This window comes from Aquarana catesbeiana, linkage group LG04 (assembly GCF_042186555.1).
Source record: "Aquarana catesbeiana isolate 2022-GZ linkage group LG04, ASM4218655v1, whole genome shotgun sequence".
Taxonomy (NCBI): domain Eukaryota; kingdom Metazoa; phylum Chordata; class Amphibia; order Anura; family Ranidae; genus Aquarana; species Aquarana catesbeiana.
Genome location: NC_133327.1, coordinates 517,248,395 through 517,262,296, shown reverse-complemented (window position 1 = coordinate 517,262,296; position 13,902 = coordinate 517,248,395). Strand labels below are relative to the sequence as shown.

At 45.9% G+C, this 13,902-nt stretch overlaps 1 protein-coding gene across 2 annotated transcripts in view; it reads left to right on the top strand.

Moving 5' to 3' along the window:
- TTC13 (tetratricopeptide repeat domain 13) overlaps positions 1–13,902 on the top strand; it is a 194,392-nt gene that overhangs the window by 63,233 nt on the left and 117,257 nt on the right. For both annotated transcript variants that reach the window (XM_073627758.1, XM_073627759.1), the window contains exons 2-3: positions 3,674–3,768; positions 13,396–13,471. In XM_073627758.1, the coding sequence (XP_073483859.1) occupies positions 3,674–3,768; positions 13,396–13,471 (171 nt within the window). The remainder of the gene's footprint in view (positions 1–3,673; positions 3,769–13,395; positions 13,472–13,902) is intronic.

Here is a 13,902-nt window from a genome sequence, read left to right as displayed (position 1 = left end):
TTATTCATGGGGTAACTCAGCTTCATTTCCAATTAGGTTACCCCTGAACCCTTGGGACTTGAATTTAGTTTTGTCGGCGTTACAAAACAGCCTTTTTTGGGCCGATACGATATATTCCCTTGGTCCTTTTTGACAAGGAAACTATTTTTTCTGGTAACCATATTTCCTGCAAGAAGGGTATCAGAATTGGCTGCTCTTTCTTGTAAAGAGCCATATTATTATTTTTTTCAAGGATAAGGTAGTATTGCGTCCTCATCTTAACTTTTTACCGAAGGTAGTATCAGGTTTTTATCTAAACCAGGATATACTTCTACCTTCATTTTTTTTCCCAGAACCCTGTTCTATGGAAGAAAAATCGCTACATTCTCTTGATGTGGTGAGAGCAGTCAAAGTATACTTAAACACGAATGCTCAGATTCGGAAAACGGATGTTTTGTTCGTGTTGCCTGAAGGTCCTAAAAGAGGACAGGCAGCATCGAAATCTACTATTTCTAAATGGATTAGACAAGTAATCGTTCAAGCTTATGGTTTAAAGTGGTAGTTTCTACCCTCTCAAATCAAAGCGCACTCCTCTAAGGCTGTTAGTGCTTCGTGGGCAGTGCATCACCAAGCCTCCATGGCTCAAATCTGCAAGGCCGCAACTTGGTCTTCAATCCATACATTTACCAGATTCTATCAGGTGGATGTAAAAAGACATGAGGATGTTGCCTTTGGGTGCAGCGTACTGCATGCAGCAGTATAAGTCCTCTGATCTCATGGTGCCCTACTTTTGTTGTCTCCCTGCCCTCAGTTGGCATTGTTCTGGGACATCCCACATAGTAATTACTATTGTTCTGTGTCCCATTATGTACGATTAAAGAAAATAGGATTTTTATAACCGATTACGTGTAAATTCATTTTTTTTTTAAGTACATCACGGGATGCAGAGGTTCCGCCCCTCTTTCTAGTATACACGTGTATTGCTTTGCTACAAAACTGAGACCCTCCCGGTATGGGAGGGGTTATATAGGGAGGCAACTTCCTGTTTAGAGTGTGCCAGTGTCCAGCACATGAAGGTGGACTATAACCCACATAGTATTTACTATGGCTCTCTGTCCCGTGATGTACTTCAAAAGAAAAGGATTTTACAGATAAGCTGTTATAAAAATCCTATTTTTTTTTCTCTTAGCCTCGTTCCGCTTAAGAGAGACGACTGCACTCCTTGGACGTTGTCCGGGCAGTCGAGGTTTATTTGTTAGATCTGCAGAGATCTGAGGATCAGTCTTCTTTCTTTTTCTTCTTTCTTTAGGGTGAGAGCTCATTCTACCAGGGGTGTAGGAACCTCCTGGGCTTTTCGCCATCAAGTATCAGTGGCTCAGATTTGTAAGGCTGCTAACCTGGTCTTCAGTGCATATGTTCACAAAATTTTATCAAGTAGATGTTCAAGCAGCTGAGGATTCGGCTTTTGGCCGCAGTGTACTTCCGTATGCCGTATAAAGTCTGATGGCTATTGTTTGGCAGGGTGTCTCCTTCCCCTCAAGGCTATTGCTCTGGGACGTCCCAGTAGGTAATGAATATTGGTCTAACTCTATGTCCCATGATGTATGAAAAAGAAAATGGGATATTTTCGTCATACTTGCCTGTAAAATCATTTACTTTGAGTACATCATGGAACACAGAGATCCCTCCCCTCTTTTTCGAGGATTCAGTGCTTGCTACAAAACTGATGTACTTCCTGTATGGGAGGGGTTACATATGGGATCACTTCCTGTCTAAGACTTTGTCTACCAGTGTCCATTCACCTAGAGATGGTGTATAACCCAGTAGGTAATGAATATTAGCCTAACTCTGTGTCCCATGATGTACTCAAAGAAAAGGATTTTACAGGTAAATATGACGAAAAAATCCTATTATATCTTTTATAATCTCAAATTTGTTTTGTGCCACAGGCAAAATGTGAGCCCCTTCTCATGGACCCGCATCTCGTCCTGTGTTAGGGCATGAGTGGACAAATTATATATAGTGAGTTTTTGGTGGATGGGTCTTGTTTGTTTTGTGAGTGTGTTTCTTGGTACTTTCCTGGTGTTTGTGTTTGTGCCCTTAATTGGTCTAAAAAAATCACCCTGTTGTAAAGGTGCCTGATTGAGGGGTAGATAAAGGGGTACTGAATTGTTGTGGTATTCTAGTAGTGTTTTGAGATATCTAGGTTTTTGATTGTGTATTATTGTGTAGTGTTGTGATGCCCCGTGTTGTGTGAGGAAGAAGAATCTTCCATATCCAAAACATTGTCTTTGTCCATCAGAATGAGTGGGTGCAAGTTGTGATGAGATAGAGGACATAGATGGATGTTTTGACATGTTGGGTCCACTGCCAGTGATGGATGTGATTTTGTAAGTTCAACAGTATTATCTTCACTATATATATGATGAGATCTGTATGTGCATATCCCTTATTTTTTGAATGTTTGGTAAACTGTTAATATAATACTAATAATGTATATTTTTGCATTTACATTATAGAATTCTCATACCAATTTGACATAAAAAAACTCTCAAGAAGGACTGTATTTTGTCCGTAACATGTCTACGCCAGTATGCATCACCACTAGCCCGCTTGTCTTTGAAAGGGCAGTTTGGTTAACATACAGTTGCAACATTTGGGTACTATGTATCTTGTTTTTACATGCTGTCACTATTGTTCTTATCTTTATCTATGTTTGTTTATTTGTAACTAAATAAAATATACTATTTTTTTTTTACCTACATACTTGGTCTGCCTATAGTAGATCCACTAGGGGTTTACCATACCTTGTGCACTAGGTTCTTGTCTTTATAGAATCTATCCATTTCACATAATCTACAAACAGAATCCCAAGGTGTTTTGTGAATAGACTAGGGCAGAGAAAGATGATACTAGAATCAGGACTATCAGTCATAGCAGTGGAGGAAAAAGGCTGTAATATCTGGCATGAATGAAATAGTGATTTGTATGTACTCTTTTCCGTGTAACCTCTTTGTTAAAGGTAACCTATTTCACTTTTTTTTTCCCTGGAATTCCACTGCTCCTCCATAAATACAGTACAGTCCGTACGCATTGTTATCCCAGGATAGGAAGTATGTAACTGGCAAGATTACCAGGTATAAATTCTGGGAAATAAGGCTAGCAATAGATGAATCAATTTTCGTTTCATTCACTCAGTGGCTTGAATGAAAAAGTGACCCAATTCCACCATCCACATTCAAGGAGGGTAGGGTAATTCTCTCTGTCGTGTCTTTGTAACCTGACAGTGAGGAGACTCCACCCACCATCAGAATACACTGATCAGGCTGCAGTCTATAGCCTGCAGCGCTGATTGAGCCAAAAGTTTCCAACAGTAGTGGAGCAGAAGATTGACTTCTGTTAAACCACATTGTCCATACATGGATTGAAATTTGGTCAGTCCCTGCTAAACCAGCTGAATTTCAATCCCTGTATGGCCTGCTTTAGCCTAAAAAAGAAAACTAAGCAACCACATATTATAATTGATAAGCATTAGTGGATATTGTTCTTAGGTTTTGATAAACTTTAAAAAAACTGACCATAATATTATTCCTTTGAAATACGCCTACTTTCTTTGTTACTCCTTGCATTTACTTCTCCATTTAATGGTTTTATTGTATATTGTGCCAATATACTTTTTCTATTATTTTTACAGATTCAGCATTTCTTACCTTCCGTGCTATGGATTGTGAACCAAGAGGATCACCAGCTTGTGAATCTATAGTTTCACGAAATACAGAAAAAATCCTGGTAATATACTTTTTTTAGAGTATATTTAGAGTATAGTAGAGTAATTTTAGAGCCACCTTAAAGCATATTGTATATTGTATAGGTTCACATTTTTTTTATTTTTCAATAATTTTCAATAATTGCAGTACAGTGAACAGTTTTTATAGTCCGTCTAACATATAATATAGGTATGAACAATTACCTCTTACTATCTTGAGGCCATTTACCAATGGTTCTATTATCAACCTTGCCTCATCTGTGTTGTTTACATTGACTTATAGCAGACTATACGGTGGATCCTCCACCTTACTCATTAGACCATACTCTGTATTCCTACATCAATTTCTCATGATAGGGCTCAGAGTGCGTCTGCCCCTTCAGGAGACACCCGCCTCCCAACTAACTTTGGGGAGGCCGTCCCCTATATCATGGGGGAGCGCAACTCCGACCCCTCTATACCAGGGTCTTCAGAGAAGAGAAAGGGACAGAGTGACTTGGCAAGACTTGGGAGGAGGACAGGGGGAGAGAGGGCGGGGGGGGGGGGGGGAGGGCTCCATGCTCGTTATTATAGCACTGAGAAAAGGTCTTGGTTAGTGATTGTCCTGGGATCATTGGTTAAGTATCTCATCCAAGGATCCCATACTTTATTAAACAGTTTCATTTTATCTTGCACAATTGCTGTTAATCTTTCGTTTAGCATAAGCCAAGACAGTTTGTGTTTAAGTTGGTCAAATGGTAGGGTTGCTGACTTCCAGTTCCTGGCTATCGTAATTTTGGCTGCTGTGAATATGAACCTTAGAAGCAGTCTCTGGGCTTTGGAAGCTTCTGCTACCCTGTCACCCAGGAGTGCTTGCTTTGCGGATTTGGTCTGGTTTATCTGGGTAAGAGTGTACACAAAGTTGTAGACCCTAATCCAAAACCTCCGCACCTTGGGACATGGCCACCAGATATGGTACGCCGATCCCATCTGGCAGCAGCCCCAAAAGCACTCCTTAGTAGCGCCGGGCTCAAATGTGGCCAGTCTAGCCGGTACCATATACCACCTTAATTAAACTTTATAATTCGCTTCAATAATTGAGGTATTGATAATTGATCTGGAGGCTGCCATTGCTATTGAGTGCCATTCCTCGAGGTCCAGAGTTTCCTGTAGATCATGTTCCCATTGTGTCATGTAGGACAGTTTTACTGTTAAAATAGTATAGATTGCTGATATGTGACCACTACGTTTATCGTATTGTCGACACGTGTTCCATGGGGATCATTGTCACAAGCTCACCCTTACGTGATAAAGTTTGCATATAATAATGTATTTCGGTGAATCTATAAAGTTCAGAATTCGGTAGTTGGTATTTTTCTATCAGCAATCTTTTGGATAGCATGCCTTTTAGGTCACAAAGATCTGCAATCCATAGAGAGCCCTTGTTGGACCACCCTTCAAAAGCGGGAGGGGTGAGGCCCAGGGTGAACTTTCTGTTTCTCAAGAGGGGTGCTAGCGGGTTGTGGGGCAATTTTAAATTTTTGAGTCCTTGCGAGTCTGTCCCAAATGTCTAGCGAGAAGGAAAGAGAGGGGCATAAAATAGTTGGCCTCTCTTTTGTTGGTAGCCACATGATATGCGAGATTGGATTGGGATGACAGGAATACAATTCCATGGTGATCCATAGTGCCTGAGGTTGTTGGGAGGGGAATTTAGTAAGTTTGGCTAATTGGCCCGCAAAAACATATTTCTATAGATCAGGTAGCCCTTCCTTCTGTTTTGGTGTGAATAGAGTGCGTTTGTTCACCCTGGGCCTCTTGTCTCCCCATATAAACTTGAGAATCTTTTTCTGAAATGATATCAGGTCAGATCTGACTAATGCCACTGGCAAGGTGCGAAACAAGTACAATATTCTTGGAAGAACATTCATTTTTATCGAGTGAAGCCTGCCGAACTTAGCTAGGTCCCCTGACAGGTGTCTGTACAGGGCAGGATAATTTTGTGCGTATACGGTGTGTAGGGACAGGGTCAATCGTATTACTAGGTAAGGCAGGGCTTCTGACTCCCATTTAAATTGGTGCGATTGTTCGAGAGTTTCCTGTGTAGAGCTCCGCAATGAGATATTTAGTGCCTTCGATTTGTAGTGGTTAATTTTAAGGCCTGAGATTTCTGAAAATGGTTTTAGGATTGCATATAGGTTGCGGAGGGAGGTTATAGGCGAGGACAATGCCAGCAATAGGTCATCCGCAAATAGTAAGCACTTGTGTTCTCTATCTCCACACTCTATACCCCTAACATCCGGACAGATACAGATCCTTATCGCCTGTGGTTCCATTGCTAGAACCAATAGCAGTGGGGATAAGGGGCATCCCTGCCTAGTTCCCCTCCTAATGTTCAGGGAGCGGGAGGAGTACCCCCTAAGCATCAAAGATGTCGTTGGTGTATTATATAGTGTTCGAAGGAGTGCCAAAAAGCGTCTACCAAACCGAAAGCGGGAGAAAACATCCAGTAAGTAGTCCCATGATAGGGTATCAAACGCCTTCTGGATGTCTAACGAAAGCAACATGCCCTGACTAGGTCCCTTGTGCTCCCAGTCTGACTGGATGGCTGAGATAAGATTTATAATTTTGTGGGTCTCATCTGACGCCTGGCGGCTAGGGACAAAGCCCGCCTGGTCCGGATGAATGTATTGAGAAAAAAAAGAGTTTAATCTATATGTGAGTATTTTTGTCATTACTTTTAGATCCACGTTAATCAGGGATATTGGGCGGTAATTGGCACAATCTCCATGATCTTTCCCCGGTTTTGGTATGACTTGTATGTACACTGAGTTTTCGTGTCTAGGGATGTTGCTCCCCCATCTCAGGTCATTAAAGTAGGAGCACAGGTGGGGTACTAGGATATCCTGAAATTTTCTATAATAGTTACCCGAGAAGCCATCTGGGCCCGGGGGCCTTAGAGTGATGTATAGTTTTTATGGTAATTCTTTTCTCTGATTCTGTGAATTCTTTATCCATAAGTTCTGCATGGGCGTGTGAGAGCTGGGGTAGTTGGATATCTTGAAAGAAAGATTCGGCTTTTGTATGAGAGAATTTGTCTGGCGTATTGTTCAGTTTCATAATTACCAACTGTCCCGGATTTCCCGGGACATTCCCGGGATTTAGACTCCATTCCAGATTTTATTGTTTCCTGGGAAATGTCCTGAGAAATCCAGCTCCTCACAGATTTTCGCCGCCGCTAGAGGTCCGCGGCTGTCTCCGCCGGCTGCCATTTTAAAGAAGACCAGGAAGACGGCTAGGGGGGGTTGACGGAGCTCCTGCGTAGCCGCCCACCCTCCACCCCGCTCTCTTTGGCCGCGCCTACCCCCCGCCCCGCCTCACCCCGCCTACCCCCCGCCCCGCTGCCGGTCTGTTATGGAAAGGGGCAGGGGTTCTAACCATGCGGCCGGCGCATAGGAGACTAGGACACCTGAGGTAAGGGGGGGGGCACCGCTGGGGGCATCTGATGTAAGGAGGGCTTCACTGGGGACACCTGATGTGAGGGGGGGCTCCACTGGGGACCCTGATGTGAGGGGGGGCTCCACTGGGGACCCTGATGTGAGGGGGGGCTCCACTGGGGACACCTGATGTAAGGGGGGGCTCCGCTGGGGACTCCGTGATGTGAGCGGGGCTCCGCTGGGGACTCCGTGATGTGAGGGGGGGGCTCCGCTGGGGACTCCGTGATGTGAGGGGGGGCTCCGCTGGGGACTCCTGATGTGAGGGGGGCTCCGCTGGGGACTCCTGATGTGAGGAGGGCTCCGCTGAGGACTCCTGATGTGAGGGGGGCTCCGCTGAGGACTCCGTGATGTGAGGGGGGGCTTCGCTGGGGACTCCTGATGTGAGGGGGTCTTCGCTGGGGACTCCAGATGTGAGGGGGGCTCCGCTGGGGACTCCTGATGTGAGGGGGGCTCCGCTGGGGACTCCTGATGTGAGGGGGGCTCCGCTGGGGACTCCAGATGTGAGGGGGGCTCCGCTGGGGACTCCTGATGTGAGGGGGGCTCCGCTGGGGACTCCTGATGTGAGGGGGGGCTCAGCTGAGGACTCCTGATGTGAGGGGGGGCTCAGCTGAGGACTCCTGATGTGAGGGAGGGCTCAGCTGAGGACTCCTGATGTGAGGGGGGGGCTCAGCTGAGGACTCCTGATGTGAGGGGGGGGCTCAGCTGAGGACTCCTGATGTGAGGGGGGGGCTCAGCTGAGGACTCCTGATGTGAGGGGGGGCTCAGCTGAGGACTCCTGATGTGAGGGGGGGCTCAGCTGAGGACTCCTGATGTGAGGGGGGGCTCAGCTGAGGACTCCTGATGTGAGGGGGGGCTCAGCTGAGGACTCCTGAGGCTGAGCCCCCCCTCACATCAGGAGTCCTCAGCTGAGCCCCCCCTCACATCAGGAGCCCCGCTCACCCCAGCTGAGGACTCCTGATGTGAGGGGGGGCTCAGCTGAGGACTCCTGATGTGAGGGGGGGCTCAGCTGAGGACTCCTGATGTGAGGGGGGGCTCAGCTGAGGACTCCTGATGTGAGGGGGGGCTCAGCTGAGGACTCCTGATGTGAGGGGGGGCTCAGCTGAGGACTCCTGATGTGAGGGGGGCTCAGCTGAGGACTCCTGATGCGAGGGGGGGCTCTGCTGGGGGCACCTGATGTAAGGACGGATGGCTGGTGGCAGGCGACGTGGCAGGTGACACTCTCAGGGATCCGACTGATTCAGCATTATGGTGAGTTGAATGATTTCATTTTATATTACAATGTGATAATAGAAATAATGCACTTCAATCATTCTGACACCATAACAATCATGGTTCCGGGATGATTGAAGTGCTAACACCAGGTGTTGGGAGTATCTTTATCTGCTGATTGTTAAACTTTCTAGAATACACATATTTCCATTGTTGTTTAGGATCTGAGGCTGCTGTCCCTTCATTCCTCTCTCCCCCTATTCATCTCAGACTCTAACCACACCCCCTTTGAGCCATGCCCATTTAAGGCACGCCCACTATTTCACGCAAACCACACCCATTTTTCGCCACATTGTTTCTTTTCCCCTATGCCAAGCCCACAAATGCATGCCCCGCCCCCTAATTATAACAGGACTCTGCCTACAGCCAAAAAAGTGTCCCTAAAATTTTAACAATGTTGGCAACTATGCAGTTTGGTGTAAAATTTGTGGAATTCCTGAATTATCAGTTCGGGGTTCTGTGTGGGGTGTCCCGATGATAATCGCAATTTGGGCAAAGTGGGCGTGTGTGTTCGGGGTACCAGTTTTCTAGCCAACATTGTGGTTGGTTTGTCTCCCATTGTGTAATACCTATGTTTCGACCATTGAATACTTTTTTCCGCTAGGGTGGTCAGGCTTACATTAAGTGCCAATCTAGCCTCGTCTATCTTGTGTCTAATATCGACCTGGGGCGACATGCGCTGTTCTATCATAAGTTTATCTAGGTTCACTTCTAATTCTTTGATCGTTTCTTCCCCGACTCTCTTGGCCCTGGCTGCTATTTGTATAAGTGTACCCCGTATAGTGGCCTTGTGAGCTGCCCAGTTTATCGCAGGGGACGTGGCCGATGAGGAGTTGACCCGAAAGTAGTTCTGTAACTTTTTCTATTTCGGCGCATATTATAGGGTCATTCAGTAGGCCTGCATTAAATTGCCATGGGAAGGGGTGTGGTTTAGTCCAGAGACCCGATAAGGAAAGTTTAATTGGGGAATGGTCTGATCAGGGGGTGGACAGATTGTTTACTGACGTTATGTATGAGAGTAAAGAAGTATGGACCAGAAAATGATCTATACGCGAGTAAGTGTGATGTACCTATGAAAAATGTGTATAGTCACTTGTGGAAGGATTTGTCTCGCGCCAGGCGTCAATCATGTAGTACAAGTGTAGTAAGCATGCTATTTTACTGCTGCCACTGGGTGGTCGTTTGAGTAGCGTTTTAGTAGGGTCAGATTTGTCCATTATCCAATCTAACGAAATATTGCTATCACCACCCATGATTACCTGTCCCTGTACTATATTATATAATATTTCTAGCATCTTACCAAAGAGCTCTACCTGTTCAGTGTTAGGGGCATTATACGATATAAATGAGACCAGCTGGTAATGGAGGCGTCCAACCGACATGATATATCGGCCATTTTTGTCCTTGACTATGGTGATGGGTGTAAAGGGCATTCGCTTAAAAAAGCAGAATGCCACTCCCCCTTTTTTTTCCGGGCCCGAGAATAGGTAAAATTGCGGGTATTTGGTGTTCAGTTATCTAGTTGCCGAGGTTTTAGAAAAATGCATTTCCTGTGATAGGAGTACATCGGCTCTCTGTGCGTGGTAAAATTGGAAAGCTTTGATTCTTTTGGTTGGGGAATTAAAGCCGTGTACACTGTGGGTTACTATGAATAATTGGTGGGATATACCTTAGCCATCGTGGTAGGGCAGAGCACTCTTGCCTCGCATCATGTAGTCTGATGGTGGAGCTTCTGAGTCAAGTGTTATCATCCCCCACATCAGCCAAGACCAAGTTGTGAGATCAGAGAGTGGAGTCAGGAACAGGGGTGGGGGGAGGTAGGGGGGAAGAAAAAAGAGAAAGTAAATGTAAGTAAGACTTTTGGCCTTAGGCCCGTGGTAACTCGCATAATATACATTATGTAGGTATCGTTAATTTGGGTGAAAACCCCGACCAGGAAACAATGTCTGGGCATGTATGTGTGAGGGTACCTTCATCTTCATCTGAGGGAGGTAGACTCACTAGTGGGGGCATGTATGTCCCCCCCGACCCAAAAGTCATAAAAAAGAAAAAATAAACAGATGTATGAACAGGAACTAATGCTTTAACTAGTTAAACCTTGTGGAACAACAATTTTTAAACATATCCCCTGTTCCCAAGGCCCAGAGGTCCCGAGCAGGCCAGTGCCATTGCCTGGTGTGCTCCGGGGCCGTGGGCCCGGGGGGGTCCTATGACAGTCCCCCCAGGAGACAGGCACCATAGATTACTGCAGTACAGCAGTGCTGACACTTTTTTTAAATGGCGTAATCAATCAGTAAATCAAACATAATGTTAAACGGTGCTTGCTAACGTGCAGCAGGGACAACTGCGATTAATCAACTGTCAGAGACAGGTATCCTCCAGTCCAACTGGGGGAAAATTTTGTCAACCCCTTGTGAGGGGAGAGTAGAGTTCAGCTTGATTCAGGTGATTGGGGAGGACAGCCTGGCCAATGTTGTTTTCGGTCTTGCCACAACGGGGAGAGAGGGCGGCTTGCTTGGCGGGAGGGGGAGGCAGTGTGGGAGTCACGTGTAATGATCCCCAACTCTACCAATAAATCTTTGCCATCCTGGAACGAAGAAAAGGAGTGGGATCTGCCCTTGTATGAAAATGATAATTTGAATAGGAATGCCCACCTGTACTTTGTCTATTCATGAGCTGTTGCAGTAAGGGCTTCATATTCCTCCGTTTTTTGCACTGTGGAAGGGGCTAAGTCTGTGAAAAGCTGGATAGATGCTGCAAGTAGGGATAAATCTGGTCTACTGCGGGCGGCTGACATCAGCTTCTCTTTTATGCGGTAATAGTGCAGTTTTACTATTATAACGCGTGGTAGGCCATCCGACCTAGGGGCTGTGAGTGCGTGATGGATTCTTTTGATCTCCATTTGGTGTAAGTTTATGTCAGGAATCAGATCCGTCATCAGCTCCCCCATGGCTCCTTCTAAATCAGTGTGAATGTCAGGAAGCCCCCTTATGCGCATATTGTATCTGCTGGACCGATTTTCTAAATCCTCGACTTTGGTATATGCCTCATCCAATCTGTCCTGGAGATCGGTAATCATATTAGAATTCTGGTTAACCTTAGTAACAGTGTTGTCCATCTTGGACTCAATCATCTCAAACAGCTCTCCTATGCCTTGGATGTCACGTTTAAGCACTGTGGTGATTATAGAACAGGCTTTGGATAATTCTTGCTGTAGCATTGCAGAGAAACGTGCCAGCAGCACAGCATCCCCAGCATAGTGTGTTGGTTGAGGTGTGGGCAGCTTCCTATCAGGGCTGGGTTGGCTGAGGATTAGGTCTGTCATTTCTGCCATGTTTCTGTCCATGGATGACATAGGGGAGTTAACAGGCTCTTGCATGTCCCTGTATATGGCAGGTGATGGGGCTGTGATAATGATTAACCCTGCTGCTCTGCATCCAGGTCCCCAGAGGATTGGGAGGAGAAGGGGTCTCTGCTGTGTTCAGGCTGGGGCTGTTTGGCCTTCCTCTGCGACCTGGTTGTGTCCGGATTGAGGCCGCCTTGTGTGTCTTCTCTGCCCGGCGCCATCTTAGGTAGAAGTTTCTGGCCGGGGGAGGGCCTCGCCGCTTCATTCTGGGGCTGTTGTTTATACGGCCTTCTTTTGAGCTATCCCATTGCTCACTGCTGCATCACTGGCTCGGGGTGTGAGTCGGTGAGTCTCCGGTGCTCGTTCCTGCGGATGGAGCTGATTGTAGCTGCTTTTTGGGCTGGTGGTGTGCGGAGCTCACTCGGACACGTCCGCTCCCGCACATGCGCACTGTTCGCATTTTTTAAAATAAAAATAACATTTGTTACACTGACCTGCTCTGTGCAAGGGTTTGGCCCCGATCCTCCTCTTCTTGGGTGCCCTGTTGGCGCTCCTCCTCTTCATCGGGTGCCCTCACGGAGAGCCGCTTTCCATGGGGGCCCCCGTGCGGGCCCGCTCCCGAGTCCCGCTGCTGCGTCCATTAACACAGACAGCAGGCCCCCCCTGCTATCGTGTCACTGGATTTGATTGACAGCAGCAGGAGCCAATGGCGCCTGCTACTATTAATCTAGTCAATGACAGAGGCAGCGGCTGGAGCCACTAGGCTCGTGCACATGGTTGAAATGGATGGGTTCAGGTAAGAAAAAGGGGGGCTCTGGGGGCAGCTGTAGCAAAGAAGGTTTTTCACCTTCATGCATAGAATGCATGAAGGTGAAAGACCATGAGACTTTACAACTCCTTTAACCACTTCCCACCCGGCCACTGCACATAATTGGCCGGGTGGTCCTTTCCTCGTTCTGAGTGGACGTTCAGGAACGTCCTCAGAACGAGTGCTCATTATGATCACAGGATCCTGCCAAACAGAGATCGGGCTATGGGCGCTGTGATTTTTTTTTCAATTTTTTTTAGGTTTTCAGAGCAATGGTTTCCTCTGTAACATCTTGTATATGGTAGATTCAAAAACAAGAGAAGGAAGTGGAGCCAATTGTGGAGATCCTGGTATGCTGGTGACACTTCCTTCTCATGATTGCAGTTGGTTGCAGCTATTGGTCATTTCAGCACCCAATCTAAGATACAGCCGTTTGTGCAGGAACGTGTGCATTATGAGTATTGCATTGGAGGTTCAGATTCATAAACGAGGATGTTAAAGCCCAACTCCAGGCTCCATAGTTTTCATAAATAGACCAAAAACTTGTAATAACTGTTTATTTTTTGAGCGCAGCTGAAATACTGACGCTGGTTATACTTTTTCCTTATAGAATAAATCATGTTGAGGGATCTCAACAAATTTAAAAGACTAATTTGTTGCCAAGGGATTACATAGAACTCAGTTTGTTGGCATCTATTTAAGTTAATACATCTACTCATGCTCCTAAATCTCTACATTTTTTTTTCTTATTTAGAGCCAAGCCAAATCTCTGGCTGAACAGAGGAGACTACCTTTTGTCACTGAAGATGATGACATAAACGAAGAGTTGGGTAAGTCAGCTAAACATGCAAACATTTTGGACTTGTGTATAAAAACTTGACTATAGACTTGCTAGTACCTGTAGATTGAACACCTTGAGTTTCATACATTTTACTTGGTCACATTATCACATATACAACAAGCAGCTGTAGACAAGCCTCTCTGTCTTGATATCTGATATCAAGTGAATTCACATACTAACATGCCTAACAACATTTTTGCTTGCAAGGCTATTTTTTTCCCCTTTTGTTTCATTTTTATTAAAGGGGTTGTAAACCTTCGTGTTTTTTCACCTTAATGCATTCTATGCATTAAGGTGAAAAAACACCTGGCAGTGACCACCCCCCCAGCCCCCCCGTTTCACTTACCTGAGCCCTGGAACTTGACCCGGCGGGGACGCTCTGTCTATCTGCCCGGGGTTCTTGGCTCTTGATTGGATAGA